Genomic DNA, 20,914 nt, shown 5'->3' with positions numbered 1-20,914 from the left:
CCAAAATTTTCACCATCCAATTATAACAAAGACAATAGGGCTTATAAAGTCTTATTTTTGAAGCATGTGTTATGAGGTAATTTTAAGATGGTACAGTTCTCCTGGGGCGCCTGGGTAGCTCAGTCGGTTAAGGGACCGACTTGAGCTCAGGTCGTGATCTCGCGGTTCACGAGTTCGAGCCCCGCATCAGGCTCTGTGCTGACGGCCCAGAGCCTGGAGCCTACTTCAGATTCTGGGTCTCTCTCTCTCTCTGCCCCTCCCCTGCTCACACTCGGTCTCCCTCTCAAAAATAAATAAAAACATTAAGGAAAATTAAAAAAAAAAAAAAAAAGATGGTACAGTTCTGGGTGGAGTACTTTTTTAATATATGTGCTGCCAAAGCGACCACAATAGAGTACTTTTTAAAATTTTATTTATTTGGAGATGGAGAGTGCATGCGTGAGTGGGGGAAAGGGGTAGAGAAAGAGGGAGAATCCCAAGCAGGCTCCGTGCTGTCAGCGCAGAGTCTGATGCAGGGCTTGATCCCGTGACCTGAGCCAAAATCAAGAGTTGGACACTTAACCTACTGAGCCACCGAGGTGCCCCTTGGGTAGAGTACTTTTGTCTCTGAGTAAAATGAAAGATTGGGGTAACCACACATGCCGTGTGAAATACATGACTTTGTGGAAGGTTGGTATATCAAGAAACTATATGATAGAATAAGGAGTGTTGTACCTAGTTTAATTTCATGAAGGCCTTTTGTTACAAGTGGGCCGAGATTTGTCATAAATTGACATGAACCTCATGTATCCTTTTGGTGGGCACGAGAGAGCAAAGGGTCCCTGTACAGACTGCCAGGTCATCATGTTCAAAAGTGTAGTTTGAAGAGGCTGCATCTCTTGATTTAAATAAAAGGTTTGAGTCTAGAACAGATAAATGAAAATAAGCTACAGAATAACTTGCAAAGTCAAAATACAAGTTTTGTGACTTCTTAAGGTTGTGATTGAACAGACTTAAGGGCCCACTTTGTCAATTGAATTGCATCTTGTCCCATTCTCTTTTGAAGTAAACATTTTTAGAAGTTTCAGATTTAACAGAAAAATTGCAGAGATAGTACAGAGTTCTGTTATATTCCACACAGGCTTCCCCCTATTACTAGCATCTTACATTAGTATGATACAGTTGTCACAATAATGAACAAATATTGATTATTAGTAACAAGAGTCCATACTTGTTTCATATTTCTTTAGTTTTTTTCCTAATGACCTTGAGCTGTTTGCAGATCCCATCTAGAATACCGCCTATTACATTTAGTCATCACGCTTTCTTAGGCTCCTCTTGGCTGGCACAGTCAAGATCCCATCCATTTTTATTGTTAATATTACTTAAACAGCCATTAGATCTTGATGTACCTGGGTTGGTCACGAGCTGAAACCTTTTCTTTTTTCTTTTTTTTTTTTTTTTTTTTTTTTTTTTTTGCATGTACACATGAGCAGAGGATGGGGGGCAGAGGGAGAGGAGAGAGAATCCTAAGCAGGCTCCGTGCCCATCAAGGAGCCCAGCGCAGGGCTTGATCCCACAACTGTAAGATCATGACATGAGCCTAAGTCAAGAGTTGGACACTCAACTGACTGAGCCACCCAGGTACCCCTGAAAACCTTTTCTTGAAGACTGATGACCTAAGTCTAGCAGGCTCACCAAATCATTGAACATTTTGTTTGAGGCCTTTTTGTAGCTTTAAATCTGTTATTTCTCAGGACATTTCACTGGCTTTGTATGGAATTTTAGGCAATGTACCTGTTATGGTCATTTTCCAAATCAGCTTTGTATGGAATTTTAGGCAATGTACCTGTTATGGTCATTTTCCAAATCAGCTTATTGAGGAAATCGTGAAACTGGATAGGTTGTTTTTTGGGTTTTTTTAAAGATTTTGTTTTTAAGTAATTTCTATACCTGACGTGGAGCTCAGACTCAAACTCCTAAGATTGAGTCGCATGCTCTACTGACTGAGCCAGCCAGGTACCCCTAAACTGGGCAAGGTGATGAGACTTGTGGGTCATCCGGACCCACAGGCCTGAGAGGGCATGCTTTGCAGTCTCAGCTAAATACCGCAGCCAGCAAGTAAGGAGATGGATAACGGAGAAGAGACTTGGCAGCCACTCTCCCAGTCCTCTACTATTGTCAGCAAGGTCATTTTGTTTCTTAAGTTTATTGAAGTAATCTCTACACTCAACGTGGGGCTCGAAATCCCAACCCCGAGATCAAGAGCCGCATACTTTTCTGACTGAGCCTGCCACGTGCCCCAGCGGGGTTATATTTTTGGAGTAGATGGTTCTAATTTACTTTAGAAATCCCTTAATATACTTAAGATTCATTTTTTGTTGTTGTTAGGAGAAAAGTAGAGTTCATTAGATAGAATAATCATAAATCCATGTGGCTGCCTGCTTTGGAAGGAAATTTTGGAGAGCCCACCAAGTATTACTTTGTCGTAAGCATCGCCAGCAGGTGGCAGCAGTTTCCATGTTCTAAAAATGCAGTACATGATGAAGAGAGGAGCAGTATTTTATTTTGCTACAGAAACAGGCTTATTTCTGGGATTTTCATTTTCCTCATTGTGTTTGATTGTAGTCCGCTATCCACACGGGGAGGTAGAATGGCAACTTAACGACATCAGCAAGGCAGGAGCAGCAGTATTATCCAAACTGTGAGGCCACTTAAAACTATACTTGAACCATAGTTGGCATCCAGTTGTTACATAGAAAGTGTCACTTGTGCATCCCTTGGTAAACAGACTATTATATCTGAAGCTCCTAAGTGTGATGGATAAGTCATAACACCGGCACCATCTGATACTGGGAAGAAGAGCCAAATAGTCTGCTCCCTGAACTTTGGCTCAATGAAAAAATCAGCCAGCAAACCAGGCTGGGCCTTTGTGGTCAGAGACCTGGCTTTGAGGATGTTCTTAACGAAGGTTAATGCTAATTATCCACTTGCAGCATTCACAGTCCAGTCCTTGCGCAGTGATTCAGGTCGCCTAAAGATTTACCACTCCCAAGGATTCGCATACTTCTCTGAGCCACAGGACACCTCGGAGAGGATTGTGCACGCTGAAAACTTAGTGAGATTCTGATCCCAAAGTTGTAAATACTAAGTCAGCATAGTTACTTTTTTCCCTTGCTTGGCTTTTTCCCCCCTTCGCTGAACCAACAAACTGAACTAATATTAATGTCAGTGCATGGAAATTTAGATGATGCGTGTCTTATTCCCATTCCCACTCCATTTCTTGCAGCCTACTATGTTCCTAGTATTCATTCACTTACTTACAAAGTATTTATTGCACACCTTATGATGGGCCTTCCTGTTTTCCTAGGTGCTGAGAATGTAGCAGTGAATAAAACAGACCTAGATCTCTCTCCTTATGCAACTTTAAATTCTGGTAGAAGGAGACAGACACTAAGGAACTAATATGGTTGATCAGAAGTGAAGTTGGTTGAGGAAATAGGGAGATCGGGGAGGCAGAGTGATGTTGGAATTTTAAAAGAGTAGAGAAGACTTATCATCAAGATAGCCCTGGGACAAAGGCTTGGCAGTGTGGGAGTGTACCATGTGGGCACCTAAGAGAAGAGAGTCTGGATAGAGAGGGCAGCAGAGGCAAGGGCTCTTGGAGTAAGAAGCTTGTTGGAGTGCTCCAGGAACAGCATGGGAGCCAGTAGGAACCGAAGAAAGAGTAGGAGGAGTTAGGATAGCAGAGGCTGACTGCTTGAACTTGGGCTTCTGCTCTGAGATGGGAGTCTTTGGAGGGCTTCAAGCAGAAGTGTGATAGGGTCTTAGGTTTTAGGAGAGTGTGAGCAAGGGTAGAAACAGACCAGTTAGGAGACTACTGCAGTGGGGTGCCTGGGTGGCTTAGTCGGTTAAGCATCTGACTCTTGATTTAAACTCAGGTCATGATCTCACGGTTTGTGGGTTCGAGCCCCACATCAGACTCTGCGCTGACAGTGCAGAGCCTGCTTGGGATTTATTCATTCATTCTCTCTCTCTCTCTCTCTCTCTCCCCCTCTCTCTCTCCCCCTCTCTCTCTCCCCCTCTCTCTCTCCCCCTCTCTCTCCCCCTCTCTCTCTCCCCCTCTCCCTCTCCCCCTCTCCCCCTCCCCCTCTCCCCCTCCCCCTCTCCCCCTCTCTCTCCCCCTCTCTCTCCCCCTCTCTCTCCCCCTCTCTCCCCCTCTCTCCCCCTCTCTCTCCCCCTCTCTCTCCCTCCCCCTCTCTCTCCCACTCCACCCCTTCCCTACCCCACGCCCCCCCCCCCACTCTGCTTGTTCTCTCTCAAATAAACTTAAAAAAAGTACCAAGAAAATGTTTTTAAAAAAAGAAGGGAGACTATTGCAGCACTCAGGTGACAAGTGCAGGTGGCTTGGACCGGCATGTCTGCAGTTGGAATCTTCTTAAGTGGTCACATTGTGTACTTACCTTAAAGGTAAAACTTCAAGGATTCACCGATAGATTGGATATATAATATGAGAAAGTGAGGCGTCAGAATTGATTCCTAGCTCTTTTTGTCTCAGGTTGACAAGGGGAAAACTAGGTGGCAGAGATTTTCTGGTGAAGATCAGGAACTTAGTTTTGGACAGATGAGTTTGAGACACCTGGCAGTTAATTCAATGGAGATGTTGGGTAGGCAGTTGGGTATTCTAGTCTGGAGTTCAAGGGAGAGTCTCTGGCTGAAGATGGAAATATGGGAGTCTGTGTATAGATGGTATGTGAAGCCACGGGACTGGATGAAATTACCAAGAGAGTGAGTTACATGGGGAGAAGAAGTCCAAAGGCTAAGTCTTGGAGCACTCCAGATGCCAAGAGTTCAGGGCGATGTGGAGGACCCATCAGAGTAGACAGTGGCTACTCAGGGGAAATCAGCAGACTGTGATATCCTGGAAGCCATGTGAAGTTTGAAGGAAGCAGTGGTCAGCTGTCACATACTGCAAATAGGTCAAGTAACAGGAGCTCTGAGCATTGAATTAGCGATCTACATAGTCATTGGTGACTTTGACAAGTGATGTTTCAATGGAAGGGAGGGGGAAATCTGGAGTGTGTTTGAGAAGAAATGGGGTTGCCTCACAACAAGAAAAAATGCTGAGCACACTGAAAATCAGCTTCTCTTTGACCCATCAAAGAATAGAGATCATAGAGCAAGCCACCACAAAAACTAGAGAAAAAATATGCAGAAAACACAGATCACTTCACCTAAAGGAGAAGCTAGAGCCAGTAATCAGGATTGAAGTGAATTGCTGGGGGCTGAGTGTGGGCTAGCTTGAGAGTTTAAAACTCCTGGGAGTTACTCTAAGGGGTTGCCCACACTTTGGTGGGTTTTACCTCCAGGAGCTTCCCCAGGTTCTCATTGTGAAGATGGCAGAAAATTCTCCTCTTGTAAGGGGGCTGGGGGGTAGTAGCCATTTCAAAACACACCCAGAGCTTTCCGTTAACTTGGCAGAAGACTGCCCTCAGGGAAAACTACTTGTCTTCTCTGACCTTGGGGAAGGGCTGTTGGATAGCATAAGCCCCTTCCTTCCTTTCTCACATAAGGAAAAAAAAAAAAAAAAAGGCTAAGAAACTTCTAAAGTTCTCAGCCCAGGACTCTGGCTCATAAAAAAGACAAGATACAGAAGAATTCTCCCTAGTCCCATACCATCAGTAGGACTCCAGTGTTACAATAGTGGATTACAGCTTTTGAAGAAGCTGCAACACACCGACTCTATTTCAAGAAGGAATTTCTAGGGAAAACCAGAAAGGGAAGACTGAAAACATGGACACTGAAGGAAATCAAAACCTCTGACACATGCAGCAGGCATCGAACACAGCCTAGCTGTGAGCCAGATAAACATAACACCTCATACTAAAGGCCTATTCACCTCAGTTCCTATTACCCAATATATATCATGTCAAACTTCCAATAAAAAATATACAAGGATGCTCAGAAGCAGGAAAAAAATCTGATGAGACCAAACAGACACCAGAACCAGACTGATATGGCAGAGATTCTAGAGTTATCAGACTGGGAATTTAAAGTAACTATGGTTAATATACTGAGGTCTCTGATGGAAAAAGTGGACAACATACAAGAACAGGTGAGTCATGTATGCAAAATATGGAAACTAAGAATCAAAAAGAAATGCTATGAACAAAAACAATGGAAATTAATGCCTTTAAGGGGTCCATCCGTAGACTTAAAACAGCTAAGGAAAGAATCCGTGAACTTGCAAGTATGTCATGAGAAATGTTCCAAGCGGAAATTTGAAGAAAAAGAATAATTTTTTAAAGGGACGGAATATCCCAGAACTGTGAGACAGTTACAGAGGTATAAGGTATACATGGTGGTAATGCTGGAAGAGAGAGGGAGGGAGGAGAGAGCTAGAGTACAGGTGACTCCAGGATGGGGCAAATCTGGTGAAGAGTTTTGTATTTAAAGCTTGTTTTGTATGCTGATAGGAGTGACCCAGGAAAGCAGGACAGTTTGATGCTGCAGGTGAGCGAGAGTCTTGCTGGAACGATGCCCTCAAGGAGGCAAGAGAAGGATCTAGTGCACAAGTGGAGGGACTGGACAAGCAGCGAATAACAGGAAGAAGGGAAACCATGAGAGCAGGGCTGGCAGGTGGGTGCGCGTGATGGTGGAGCTTATGGACGTTGTCTTGATTACTTTGATTTTCAAGGTCACAGCTGAGAGAAAGGCTAGAGGAAGAGTGGTTGGAGGCTTGAGGCCTTATAAATTAGAGGAGACCGAACAGACTAGGGGAATATCGTGTGGTTGCCAGCCGGTGTTAAGGCTCCCTTTAAGCCTGAATTATTATGTTCTGTTTTATTTATCATTCTTGAATAACTCTGTATTTTGTTAAAATATACTTTATTGGAAACATGTGCATGTTTCACTAGCATCTCCTCACAGTAAGGATTTGGGTTCTCTTGAATGAGGAATCAAGTTTACAAAGTTAGATCTCCTTAGGAGGCCAATTGGCTAATTTATTATCATATAATATGCTCTTATTTCCCCCGGGTTGTTGTTATGGTCCTTACTCTTGGGAGGTACTATCAGGCTTATAGTTCAATCGAAAACAGACACCTTCTAGATATCAAAGCACTGATAGAGATGGGTTAGAACAGTATTTGGTCTGCCTTCAGGAAGCTTACATTTTAGTGGGAAACAAAATACACATCAGGCACTAAAAGAGCAGGAAAAGGGGAAATAGGGAGTGTGGATTGCTATTTTATATTGGAGGGTAAGGGATGATCTCCGATAAATGACATTTGAGCAGAGACCTCAAGGAAGTAAGTAAGTAAGCCATAGATGTATCAGGGAAATAGTGGGCCTGGCTTTTGTATCCATCTCTCCTTTATAAACAGATTTAGTAGAAGACGTGATACCCATTTATGTCAACAGGCTGCCACTTTTTACTAAATGCAATAAAACCTTGAACGCATTCAATCCTTTCTTCCTGAAATGCAATACCATTTATACTTAATATTACCGTTTTTCTCTTTGAGTATCAGACTTAGGGTTTTACAGATTGAACTTGTTTTACCTAGCTGTATTTAATACTTACTGATTAGATTGTCACAACCTGGCCATTCAGAGCTCCATTAAACTGGCTGCCTTGTCCTTTCATTACTGCCTCAAACCTTTTTAAAAGCACCCTTACTTTTGGCAACAAGATATTCCAGGCCTGCTGTGATTCCCCGCCCCCAAACGTAATTAGCTCTTTTCCAAGGAGGCCTGAGTAGTGTCAGAGGCCCAATCTGGCATACATCCCACTTGACCTGCAGAAGAACTGGTTGTAGCAGGATGACACTGCTGTTGGGCCACCAGGGAAACATGGGCCTCGGAAAGGGATCTTTTTAAGGTCCTGAGTTCATTCAGGCATCTCCAGTTTAGTTGTCGTGTTTATTAGACTTAATAAAAATCATTGAATTTAAAATAGATGACTTTTACAGGCACGTAAATTATATCTCAATACAAGTGATAAAAATTGAAACCCTTCTGCCAACTTCCACTTGTACCTCAACTAGTTATATTGACCCAAGATGTTCCATTATGTTTACTTTTCTAACTGAAAAAAACCATCCAAACCTATTTTTTCATACCTTGCAATGTTTATATCCCCCTTGGTCACAAATCTCCTTATTCTCTTTAGAAGCCGTATCCTTGTTTGGATCCCAGGCATAGCCAGAACATGACAATTCATTGCTCATCTGTTCCTACCTGCCATTTTACACAGGTGCTTCATGTCTATGAATGACTTTTTTTTCCCTCTGGTGACGGAAGAGGGTGAGCAGTTGCTGTGACTGCACCTTCCTATGGAACTGCTGTGAGGAGTGAATGTGAAGCCTTGCTCACCAGCCATTGCCAAAATACATAAGTATCAACGCAGACCACCCTCTGACCCCTGGGGGCGCAAACCCATAAAGACATGTTTTATTTGAAAATATCAGATTTAATAGAAAATATCACATTGTAAACAAGCCCATCGATCCACTAGCCTAAGACAGAATGACAGCACGATCACGTATAAAAGCTAAAGACAGAACACCAGGTACCAAACACAGCACTCAAGGAGAGGCCTGAGCCGGTCTCTGAAAGATCTTTCCCAGAAATAAAGGAAGCAGCAGCTTCAAACAGGCACAGAGATAGGGAGGGGAAGGCAGCATCCACTCCACGAAGGCTTAAGAGAGTTGAAAGGCAGAGCAATGAACTCATTTTGTGAACACGGGGTGAAGGATAAAGGGGCAAAACGGTTGTGCTTCCTGGTGTTCTGGGAACACGAGAACACGCCACAGGAACCTGAGAGGGCTGGAAGGGCAAGGTATTTTAAGTGAGGAAAGGCTATTATTAGGCGCCTTTAGAAGCATTTGGTATGTTGTCTTGGCACTCAGCTCTCAGGGAAGCAGGAGAACATGTCAGTTGTGTTGTGACTAAACTTAGGCCGAAGCGAGCTGCTTGCCCTGGCCCCTGTCTCCTTAGCTGGGCACACTGACATGGTGCCGGTATCTGTCACCCCAGGGAGACCTTGGAACAGAAACATGGGCTCTGCTGGGAAGAGGGTTTCCGCCTTCCTTCCGTGCTGGAGGGTCCCCGAGGGAGGGGAGTGTGACGTGGCCATGCCCCTTGAGGCTCTGAGTTTATCAGCAAAAGCCTTCTCTTTAGCCCGGGCCACCCAGATTCTCCCCCAAGGAATCCTCCGAGTTCACGGAAAGGCCAACTGTGAGAGCAGAGAAAAACAAGAAGGGAAAGAAAGAAATCCTTTTCTTTCTTGCCACGGCACTTGGAACTGAACATAAGGTTGAGAATTTGTTCCTTCATCTGGAGTAGTGATCCTCAAATAGCAGACCTGCTCAAGAGGGGCTTTCAGAGCCTCTCCAGAGAGGTCTGGCCCGTATACACAGGTCCCTTCCCACCACCCCCCAAATTGAGAATCAGTATACAAATGATAGAAATTCCTGTTGGGAGTGTGCTGTATGTGAGAACAGTGCCAGAGGGAGAACCAAAGCTAAAAACCCTAATTTGTGTAGGGCAGACATCAAAAATTATGGAGTACATTTTTCAGAGACTTTTTTTCTGATTAAGTTAGAAAACAAGTCATTCTCCCTGTCCCTAAACTCTGACTACTAGGCTCCATGCTGCAGAGCCAAGAACAATTTGTATGCCCGTTCGTCTGGAGTAACCATACTGGGTGAGAGAAATACAACTGTGTCCTCCTAAAGGCAATCACCAGAAATGCCTCGCCTGTCCTGAGGACGTCCTTGATGCTAGGGTGAGCGCGGGCTAATCACCATACGGTTTCTCAGGAGACTGGTTGTTCTCTGTTTCTTTCTCTTTGATGCTGTACAAGGGGTCCACCAACTTGTTATGAACAAGCATTAGGCCTGTGAAAAGTTAAAAACGAAAAGCAGTTAAGGCAGGTAGAAGCCAAGTTCCACCATTATGAACAGTCATATCCAAGAGCTCTCAAATTTTTCCTCTTCCTGAAAATCATCTTTTTTCTGTGGCTCCAAATGACAAAAACCCTAGAGTAGGAAAAGAACTTGTTATTTCCAAAGAATGCTAGAATCCACAGGACTTTTAAATCCAGTCTCTGGGGGTGTTGGCCATTCAAAGGTTAATCTTTTTTTTTTTTTTTTTTTTCAGTTCAAACTCATTTCCCTTTTATTAAAGTCCAAGTTACCATTACATGGTTTGGTACTCAATAAAGGAAAACTTGTTCAAATAAGGTAATACGTTATCATCAGTAATTCCAGGTGGCTGTTTATAATCAAGTAGCATTATGAATAAATCCTTGAGAAGCCATCCATGGGGTTTTACACTTTGTCAAGGCCCAGTTCTCCTGGAGTGGAGATTCCCAGTTCATTTAAAGTTGGTCTAAGTTCCTGGATGACATAGGGGTAGATTTCCTTATGAGGTCCTGCTTTGTCCTTAACAACCTCTAGGATGCGAACTGCACTAGCAAAATCATTTAACCATCTGTATGCCAGCAAAGCAGCATCAATGATTTTAGGTTCTGGAACCAGAGTATAGCCAACAAGCGTGTTCATCCCTTTACACAATTCCCAGGTGTCAATATCTGGCTTGTTGAAGTATGTCACCCGGTGAGCATCAAACTCCCCATCTGTTTCATGAGACCCCCCGGGAGTAGCAGCGGCGGTGGAGCCGGGACCTGGAGCTGGGTACGGGAGGCCTCTGGGGCTGGCATGGGGCGCTGTAGCTGCTGCTACAGGGCAACGGTGGGGAGCAGTACAGAGCATGACGTGACCGCTATGACGGCACACAGTCTCAAAGGTTAATCTTTTAACCAAAGAATAAATTCCCAATATGCCTGCTTAGTAGATGAGGGTTTTCACGTAAGTTTGTTTAAAGCAGTGTGTCCTTTTTAAAAAAAATTTTTTTTAACGTTTATTTTTGAGACAGAGAGCATGAACGGGGAAGGGTCAGAGAGAGGGAGACACAGAATCTGAAACAGGCTCCAGGCTCTGAGCTGTCAGCACAGAGCCCGACGCGGGGCTGGAACTCACGGACCGCGAGACCATGGCCTGAGCCGAAGTCAACCGCTTAACCGACTGAGCCACCCAGGCGCCCCCAGTGTGTCCTTTTTAAAGTGGAAGAGAAAAAGATCCTCCTAAGAATTCAGTGGCCTACCTAGAGGGGAAGGCCTGCAGAAGACCTTGAAAGATTAAAACACCCTGAGGCTCACTATCACTGCCAAGAGATCACCACGTTGCCCTTGGACTACAACTTTTCATTTCACTGGGTTTTTTGCCTCCTCAGAACAAAGAGGCTTCCAGAAACAGACCCTTGCAGTCATGGATGGAAGAGCATTGACTGTATTCTGAGATCCTAAGGTTTCATTTTTGTTAAAATCAGAGTTGTCTATGAAAGTGGCCAGAGCAAGAAAAGTAGATCCACTCCTCACACCTGGCACACCCTAAACTTGGCCACCAACTCCTAGCCCCAGCCCTCCCCTCACCTTTGAAATACTTGACAGTTTTCACTTTCAGCTCCAGGGTGGCATCCTCGTCACACACAAACACCGTGCGGGGATGCTGCTGGAAGGCAGATACGGTCCACATGTGGCTCACCCCCTCCTCGATGGCCTTGTACAGAGCAAATGCCTTGTGAGCACCTGTGATGAGGATCATCACCTGGGGATCAGAAAACAAGCCTGTGATGGAGGAGAATGAGCAGTGGAACCCAGAGTCCAGAAACCTGAATTCTGGCCCAGTCTCCCCAACCAGCTGTAAGAATCATTGTTTTTAATATACCATTTTAAATTGTTAGCCTGCACCACACTGTGCTCCCTGCTGTATGCGCCTGATCACACAAATAACCTGAGGCAGGGGCATCATTATCCCCATGTTCTAGGAACGAGGAAAAGGGCTCCAGGAGATTTAAGTCCCTTGCTCCAGGTCATTTCTGACCCAAAGGCCACCACTTGATGGTGCCTCCTGATGCCTTTGATGATGACTATGAATAGACATGCAGGACAAAGGCCCACACTCCTTATCCCAATGGTTGTGACAGTGGGTCCCAAGGAGTCCTAGGCTGGGTGAGTTTTCACAAGCACAGTCTGAACAAGAGGGGTCCCGATATGCCCCATCTACAAAGGGCCATGGAAGTGATGGTAATAGTTATACATGTGGCTCCTAAGGTTGAAGCCCAGAAAGGCTGCCCCTCAATCTGGTCACTTTCAATTCCGGGTATTAGACTGACTAATAGCACTTGGGGTGATGCTTTTTGTTCAAATAAAACAAAGGCACAGCCTCCCCTCAACAGTTCAAATATCAAGAACAGAAGTGCTGGAAAGTGACTGTAAAGAACTCTGCTCTCTAGATTTCTTTCATTATAATTCCACTGTACCATGGACTTGTGAACAGGATTTACTGTTCCTCTCTCATAAGAAATGAAACCAGAGGCACAGAGAGAATGTGACTCTTTGTTCAGGACCCCAGAACTCCTGATTTCCAGACCCAGGTCCTTTCCCAGATCATAATACCGTCACGTGACAGGGAGGGCTCTCAAACCGTAGGGTTTACAAGCTGCAAGGCCAAAAATAGCAGGGTGACCTCCTAGGTACTGAGTCAAGGTTACCCAAGAGAAAGTGGGTAATATCACTCATTTCACAAAAGTTCACTCGAAACAGGGAGCCCTTTTCACTGATGTAGATGTTTGTTAGGCAAAGAAACTTGAAGCTAAAATGTGTAGCTGCTTCCCACTGAATATACCCCTGAAAGGAAGAGAAAATGTTTTTAAAATTCTAATGAAAGACAGTAAAGAAATTGGAACCACCAAAAATTCAAATGATACTCCACTTTCTAGGGAAAAACACACTGAACCGAGTTCAAATCACACCTCCCCACATTTATGAATCCCCGAACACAGGCCCAGAACCACGACTATCCTGGGGTGGCAGGAGGAGCTCCCTTCGAACAGTGACCTCCACCAACTGCAGGGAACCAGCAGTCCCTCTCAGTACCCGGGCAGGTGCAAATTCATATTCTGACATCAGTAGGGCCAGGCTCCTTTCTGCCTGGGAGAAGCTAGGCAGGCAGAGGCGGGGGGACCTGCAGCCTTTTGTAAGTAGGCGGTGCTGAAAAGGGTTCCCTCACACTGAGAACAATGGTTGCCTCCAAAGAGGAAGGGGGAGCAGTGATGGGATCAGTTAGGATTTTAGCCTTATTTGTAAGGTCTTCATTTTTAATAACTGTACCCAGGTGGTACCCTGTATAGTTAACAACAAAAAGGCCAGTTCACCACCCCACCCCCCAGGAAGGCCTGTGGACGGCTTGCGCCCTTACCTCTCTAGCATCCATGAGAGTGCCCACACCCACCGTCAGGGCCATGGTGGGCACCTTGGTGAGGTCACCATCGAAGAACCTAGCATTGGCCAGGATGGTGTCCATGGCCAGAGTCTTCACACGGGTCCTGGACACCAGACTGGAGCCCGGCTCATTGAAGGCGATGTGTCCATCGGGGCCGATGCCTGCCCAGGAGAAACAATGAGGACAGGCCTGTCAGTCCCAGGGATCCAAGATTTCAAGAATGGACAATCTATTTTTCCCCACCTGGGGTCTGAAAAAATCCTTGAAATCATATCTCTTTTCCCATTCACCCTGGGCAGGTACACTTTAAGCATAAGATCTTCTCCTCTCCCCACCTCCTGGCATTTCTGTTTGAGGCTCACACAGATGTCGTGGCCTCACTACCACCCTCAGAAAGCTAAGTAAGCAGCACTCCAAATAGCTTCCGCTTTGCAAGATTACTGATGGGTAACTTCTCTCTCTCCTTCCCAGTAGTCAGGAGTCCTGTTGCTGAGATAGAGTTACAGCAAATAAAAAATGGCCTGGTCAGGGGTTGCAAGGTTTATAAAATCTCAGAACATGAGTGCTGAGAATATTAGCCTCTTCCTCCCTGCCTTGAAGTAAAGAAGAGTTAAATCTAAAGCAGTAAAAGTCCCAACTTATCACCCCCATGGGTGAATCCAGAGGTGGCGACAGACGGTAATGGAAGAGGGCAGCCCAGGGTAGGAACAAACCTCAAATTGAGAAGGGGCCACCCTAGATTCTTCCTTTCTTTCCACTGTTGCGGCTGACCCTGGGGAAGTCACCAAACTTCTCTGGTGTTCAAATGGCTAAGCTACAGTGGTGCGGGGGCCAAGTTGCAATCTTCTGGAACTACATAGAGTCTTTGCTCTGAACTGTTTAGGTAAGTCCCATGGACTGATCCATACAAAACCTTAAGACTAGGGAATAGAATCTGAGAGTCCAAATCCAGACGTCTCACTTTACCAACAAGGCACTGAAGTGCGGATCACACAGTCACTGAGCAGCACAGCTAAGGTGAGGGCTCCTACTCCAGGGTCTTCCCTGACTCAGGGTGATAAATGATCGCTATTGTTTCAGTGCAGTGAAGGAGCTGCAGTGAGACAGCCATGGGTCTCGTCCCGTTCCCACATGTCCTCACCACCCTGGGCCTGCCCTGGACACGTGCTGCAGAGTGTCAAGCTCACCTCCAACGAACAGCTCAATCCCTCCCGCGGCTTTGATCTTCTCTTCAAAGGCGTCACACTCGGCCTGCAGGTCAGGTGCATTCCCATCCAGGATGTGAGTGTTTTCTGGGCAGATGTCAATGTGCTTGAAAAAGTTGTTCCACATGAAGGAATGGTAACTCTCCGGGTGGTCTCGAGGAAGGCCTGTGGGGCCATGGCTACACTAAGTCATTCCCAGGCTGGGCCACAGCTCTCGTTCCAAAGAGGATGCCAGGATACCCCCAGACCTTCACAGACTCCTTCAGGGAAATGCTCATCAGGGAGCCCTAGGCACCACCCCTCTGGCCCTGAGACACTTAGGATAGTCTGAGCTGGTCTCCCTGTGTCCACCCTCCACCACTGCTGTGATGACAGGACTGGGCCAAGGTAGCTACACACCAGGAACCTGAGAAATCCCCTCATCTGGATCTCCTTTTCACAAAAGAGTAATTGTAGGCTGGAGGCCAGGGCCACTCTGCGCTTTTGGAGGTGGCCTAGCAACCTGGGAGTGGGGCTTGGCCCATTTGGGAAAGGAAGTAAGCATGCCCCTTCCCCCGTGCCTCCCACCTCACCATTCACCCACAGTTATACCCCGCTCAGCCTGAACCCCAACTTCAATGCCAGGTGCTTGGACAGAATTATCTCAGGGCTTCACAAAATGATTTTTAGCCAAGAAAAAGAATGTTTAAGGTGGATGTTTAATGTCAGCCTTAAAAAGGAACAAGATTCTGACATTACAACATGGATGACCCTTCAGGACATTTTGTTGAGTGAAATAAACCAGTCACAAAAAAGACATTTACTCTATGATTCCACTTATATAAGGTATCTAGAGTAGTGAGACTCACAGAAACAGTAAAATGGTGGTTGCTAGGGGTTGGGTAAGTGGGAAATGGGTAGTTGGTGTTTAATGGGTAGAGTTTCAGTTTTGCAAGATGAAAAGAGTTCTGGGGAATGGCTGCACAACAGTGTGACTAAACGCTGCTGAACTGTACATATAAAAATGGTTAAGATGCTGAATTTTGTGGATTTTACCACAATTGAAAAAAAAAGATGTTTAAAAAGAAGCCAAATGGAATGATGGCCTGGCGGGGGGTGGGGAGGGGGCGGGTATAGAAGACCAAGGTGTAGCTTTTCAGCTTTGGAAGGGACACCAGCGTCCGTTCCTCTCCCAGTGTACCTCGCAGGAAGGGGAGCTGGAGGATGAACACTGGAGAGAAACACAGGACACGGACACTGAGGGACACACCCCAGCCACGATCCCATTTGTAATTACTGGCTCCAGAAAGAAATGGCATGGAGTTGGGGAAGAGGCAGACAAGAAGGAGATACTCATTTAATATTTATTTAAAATGCTTGCTCTGGGGGTGCCTTGGTGTCTCAGTCGGTTAAGCGTCCAACTTCAGCTCAGGTCACGATCCCACGGTTCATGAGTTCGAGCCCCACATCGGACTCTGTGCTGACAGCTCAGAGCCTGGAGCCTGCCTTGGATTCTGTGTCTCCTTCTCTGCCCCTCCCCTGCTCACGTGCTCCCTCTGTCTCTCTCTCAAAAATAACATAAAAAAAAAAAAAAATGCTTGCTCTGTACAAGAGGCTTCCATATCTGTTTGATCACTTACTGCTTACAAGCTAGGAGGTCAGCTTTCATAGCTGAGTACACCAAGGCCTGGAAGAGACAGGTATTGCTAATTGAGCTTATCACTAAACATCACCGGCTCCCTGGGACTTCCCTATTCTTCTCCTGGGCTGAGCCTGAAAGGGGAGGAGTACAACTCTCCTGGAATCAGGAAACACCTTGAAAGAGACAGACTCACCCACATACTCATCCATGTTGAAAGTCTTCACATATTTGAAGGACAGGTCTCCATTCTTATAATACTCAATCAGCTTCTTGTAGCAGCCAATTGGGGTGCTCCCTGTAAGAGAGGCCACAGCCATGAATTCCCTTTAGCTCCCAGCTCCTGAAGATGCCCAGCTGGGCTACTCAGCAAGGAGAACCTATCAGATCTGAGAGAACATGTCAGATATGGAGTCCTATCCCAATGCTCCAATCCTAACTGCTTCTGAATGCCTACTTCCCCACTAGACTGTAAGCTCAAGGAGGGCAGGGCCGTGTCTGTCCCGTTCACTGCTGAATCCCAGTGCTCAGGACACGGCTGACTGAAATGACCATGATGAGTAACCTGAGTGAACATCACCTTACTTACTGACACGATATTCCCTGAGCAACTAGCATGTGAGGCAGGGGGCCACGTGATGAGAACACAGGAGCAGGAGACACAGCAGCCGCTTTGGAAGAGCTCACCCTGTAGGACTGGGAACATGAAACAGTAGTGTCAGCTATGATCAGGGTAAGCCTGTAGGTTCACAGAAGATTTCCCTGAGGAGCAGCAAACTCCTGTGAGTTGAGGGTCATTAAAAAGCCAATGTCATAAAGCACGTGAAAAAGGCAGGACTTCCATAGATTAAAAAAGTAAATATTCATGAAGTCTGGATATATGCTTATTGGGGGAAAAACTATAAAACATAAATGTCGATGATGTGGAAAGAAATGTTACTACAGTCTGTATATCAGATGATATTATGGAAGGATTTTTAATAGGGATAATAATAGCATTGTAGTTATGTAAGAGAATGTCCTTATTCTGAGGAGATACATGCCAAAAGATTTAAAGGTAAAGTGTCAGGAAGTTGGGAACTTACTTTCAAGTGGCTCATAAAAAAGTGTGTGTGTGTGTGTGTGTGTGTGTGTGTGTAGAGAGAGAGAGAGAACATGAGACAGAAGAGAAGAAGGAAACTGTGGCAAGTGTTAACAACTGGTGAGCCCAGGAAAATGGTACTACACTATTCTTTAAGCTTTTGTGAATATTTGAAATTCTTAAAAATAAGATGATGAAAAGAAAAATGACCCACCCAAATCAGATCACTCTTTTCACAAACTACTAATGGCTTCACATTTCACTGAGTAATAATCCTAACAAAATATGTACATAATTTGGCCCCTGGTTACCTCTCTCACCCTTACTGATCCTGCTCCTTGCAATGCCACCTCAGGGCTTTTGCACATACTGTTCCCTTTGCCAGCAGTGCTCTCCCTTCAGATATTTGCATAACTCTCACTTCTGGCCTTTACTCAAACATCACTTTCTCAGATGGACCTTCCCCACCACCATATCTGATATTGCAAACCCCCACCCCTGTCTAGACACACCCTAACCCCTTTCCCTGTTTCATTTTTCTCATTCACTCATCACCATCTAACATACTTTATTTGTCGACTTGTATATTATCTGTCTCTCCTACTACACTTAAAGCTTTAGGAAGGAAGGAATTTGTTTCTTTTGTTTGTTGTTGTATCACCAGTGCCTAGAACAGCTTGGCATGCAGCGGGCATTCACTAAATAACCTGTTGAATGAATGAAAGTTCCCTCCCTGCCCCCATAATCAATCTGTCCCTGTGACACGGCCTCAGCCATGCCTGAGCCACACAGCTTCTCTATCCTTCCCCTGAGCTTCATCATGTGCATTTTCCAAATTTCTAGCTTTTCCATCAATTCTGTGAGCTCCCCAATATCTAACCAATAAATTCCTTTTCTGCTTGAGTTAGCTAGAGTTGGTTTATTTGGTTTCCACCAATTAAAGATGTTTTCACCTTTTAGATGTTTCACCTAAAAGAAGGGATGTTCCAAGGAACCCTTATATGGACATGCCATGCTGGTTCAAGCAGGACAGGAAGGAGCCAGCTCTTGGAAGGCCCTGAATGCCACACTGAGGAGCCGGGATCTGATTATGCAGGTGATGGGGAATTAGGGAGGGATTTCAGCAGCATAGACTCTGACCTAGAATAGCTCTAGTTACAAAACAGGATGTTAGTGCAGCCCCCACGGGGCTTGAGACATTGGTGGTTTTCCAGATACATGTAGATACTGCTCCCATAAACCTCTAGTGCACAGGTCAGCAAACTTCACACTACAGGCCCAAACTAGCCTGCTCCCTCTTTTTGTGCAGCTCATCAGTGAAGAATGGCTTATAAATATCAAAAGAATATTACTTTGTGACATATGAGAATTATATAAATTCAAACTTCAATGTCCACAGATAAAGCTTTATTGGTGGACGGCCATGCACATTCATCTATGTATTGTCTGCAGCTGCTTTTGAGCTACAAGGACAGTGAAGTAGTTGCAACAAAGGCTATGTGGCCAGTGAAGTGTAAAATATTGACTATGTGACCATTTACAGAAAAGGTGTGAAGGTCCCTGCTCTAGTGGATGGGACAATGAGGGGCAGATCCACCCAAACTTAGAAAGAAAGAATCAGGACATTTGCCTTAAGGAGCTGAGGTCAAAATATCCTCCCATAAAGGCAACATTCTGATTTTTTCCATAGGAAACTGGGACTTTTATGGAGGTTCCTCAAAAAATTAAAAATAGAACTACCCTACGACCCAGCAGTTGCACTACTAGGTATTTATCCAAAGGATACAGTTAAACTGTTTTGAAGGGGCACATGTACCCCCATGTTTACAGCAGCACTATCAACAATAGCCATAGTATGGAAAGAGCCCAAATGTCCATCAATGTGTGTGTGTCCATCAATGTGTGTAATACTCCACACAATGGAGTATTATTCAGCAGTCAAAAAGAATGAAATCTTGCCATCTGCAACAACATGAATGGAACTAGAGTATATTATGCTAAGTGAAATTAGAGAAAAATAAACATATGATTCACTCATATGTGGAATTTCAGCTACAAAACAGATGAACATGAGGGAAGGGAAGCAAAAATAATATAAAAATAGGGACAGGGACAAAACATAAGAGACTCTTAAATGTAGAGAACTGAGGGTTGCTGGAGGGGTTGTGGGCAGGGGGATGGGTTAAATGGGCAAGGGGCATTAAGGAGGACACTTGTTGGGATGACCACTGGGTGTTTATACGTAGGGGATGAATCACTGGATTCCATTCCTGAAATCATTATTGCACTATATGCTAACTAACTTGGATGTACATTAAAAATGAATGAATGAATGAATGAATGAAGAAACTGGGACTGTTTTTCACTTAGGTCCTGTGTTTAATTAATTATAGAAAATGCTTTGAGTGGACTATCTTCTCAATTCTCCCAAGGATAATGCTCAGCTAGTAGCGCTTTAGATGCACAGAAATTCATTCATTACATAAAATGTATGCCTGAAGACATTACGACTCAGTTCTGTTAAGGACTTCTGGTGGGAAGACTTAGAATGGAGTCTAAAAATCAGGTTATTCCTGCCTAACCAGGATCCCTTCTATACCAGAACTCTTTAGGAGAAGGCAGCAACTAAACCAGACCATAAAGGAAACTGTCCTCTGTTTTGCATGTCCAGGAAACAAGGTTGTTCACTCATAGCACCAGCACCTCAGAGCCCTCCTTCAGAGTCTCTTGGCTTAATGAGCCCATGAACCTGGTCCCTTAAAAACCCCAGATGCTCACTCTCTCCCCCTGCCTCCAGTCCATGGCACCTTCTCTATCCCACAACGCACCAGTGGGAAGTCCCAGGGTGAAGTACTGGTCTGGCCCTGGGTTAAACTGGATGATGCGATTCCTGATGTACTTGGCTGCCCACTCACTGGCCTGAGAATAATGGTCCAGGATGATGAGCTTCATCTTGTCCTGTAGGGGACAGGTGACAAAAGGAATCAGTGGTAAGGGACAGGAATAAAGGGAGGGATGCAGGTGGCTGGGGAGAGGGGAGAAGCCCTTCTCACCCAGCAACACCCTCTGCCTAGGCTGATGAACCAGGAAGAGGAAAAGATCCCAACTTTCAGCTCACAGAGGAATTAATACGCTGGGCCAAGTGCCTCCACCACCCACCAGAAGGCGCTGCTGTGAGACAGACCTGGGTTCTCATCTCCGTTCCTCCATTTACCAACGGCAGAACCTTAGTCAAAGGACTCAAGATCTTCGAGATTGTTTCCTCAGGCATGAAAATGGGGACAGTACCTCCCTGACAAATTTCACGATGGTGAATAATAAATAAGGATGCGTGTAAACCATAGTGTTTAATATGTTGGCAATTACCTTGTAGCTCGACCCGGCCCTCTTTCCCGACCCCTCTTCCCCCATCCGCTGGATATTTTGTACCTACGGCCTCTTCTTCAATAAACGGAGGTGTAGTGATATACTGGGACGCTAGAGCAGGTGAGATCCACGGGTTTTGCCTGTAGAGGTGTGTTCTCTTATCAGTGCTGGAGTGGGTGCTCCCACCGGCCTGGCTTGCTTTGTGGACCCTCAGTTTCCCCCACAGCGTACGGGGGAAAATGCAACCGCTCCGCAAGGAGGGCGTCTGCTACCCTCTCACTGCGGTCAGTTAGAGTGAGAGGCGGAAGTGTCTGGA

General features: G+C 45.3%; 1 protein-coding gene and 1 long non-coding RNA gene across 2 annotated transcripts; one reads left to right on the top strand and one right to left on the bottom strand.

Moving 5' to 3' along the window:
• Positions 1-4,168: 4,168 nt before the first annotated feature.
• LOC144616937 (uncharacterized) lies at positions 4,169-20,066 on the top strand. The gene is made up of 5 exons (XR_013556859.2): positions 4,169-6,618; positions 8,237-11,746; positions 14,409-14,585; positions 18,193-18,328; positions 19,845-20,066. It is a non-coding gene; the product is annotated as an uncharacterized LOC144616937 (long non-coding RNA).
• Positions 8,686-20,184, bottom strand: GNPDA1 (glucosamine-6-phosphate deaminase 1). Its single transcript, XM_060635869.2, has 6 exons — positions 20,061-20,184; positions 16,348-16,449; positions 14,516-14,698; positions 13,305-13,489; positions 11,477-11,651; positions 8,686-9,881 (listed from the first exon to the last, which is right to left on the bottom strand). The coding sequence occupies exons 1-6, from the start codon at positions 20,182-20,184 to the stop codon at positions 9,781-9,783; spliced, it is 870 nt and encodes a 289-aa protein (XP_060491852.1). The 3' UTR covers positions 8,686-9,780.
• Between the last annotated feature and the right edge of the window lie 730 nt (positions 20,185-20,914).

Source organism: Panthera onca, chromosome A1 (assembly GCF_046562875.1).
Source record: "Panthera onca isolate mPanOnc1 chromosome A1, mPanOnc1 haplotype 2, whole genome shotgun sequence".
In the NCBI taxonomy this organism is placed as follows: domain Eukaryota; kingdom Metazoa; phylum Chordata; class Mammalia; order Carnivora; family Felidae; genus Panthera; species Panthera onca.
Note: the sequence above shows the minus strand (reverse complement) of the source record. Positions and strands in the feature narration are given on the sequence as shown.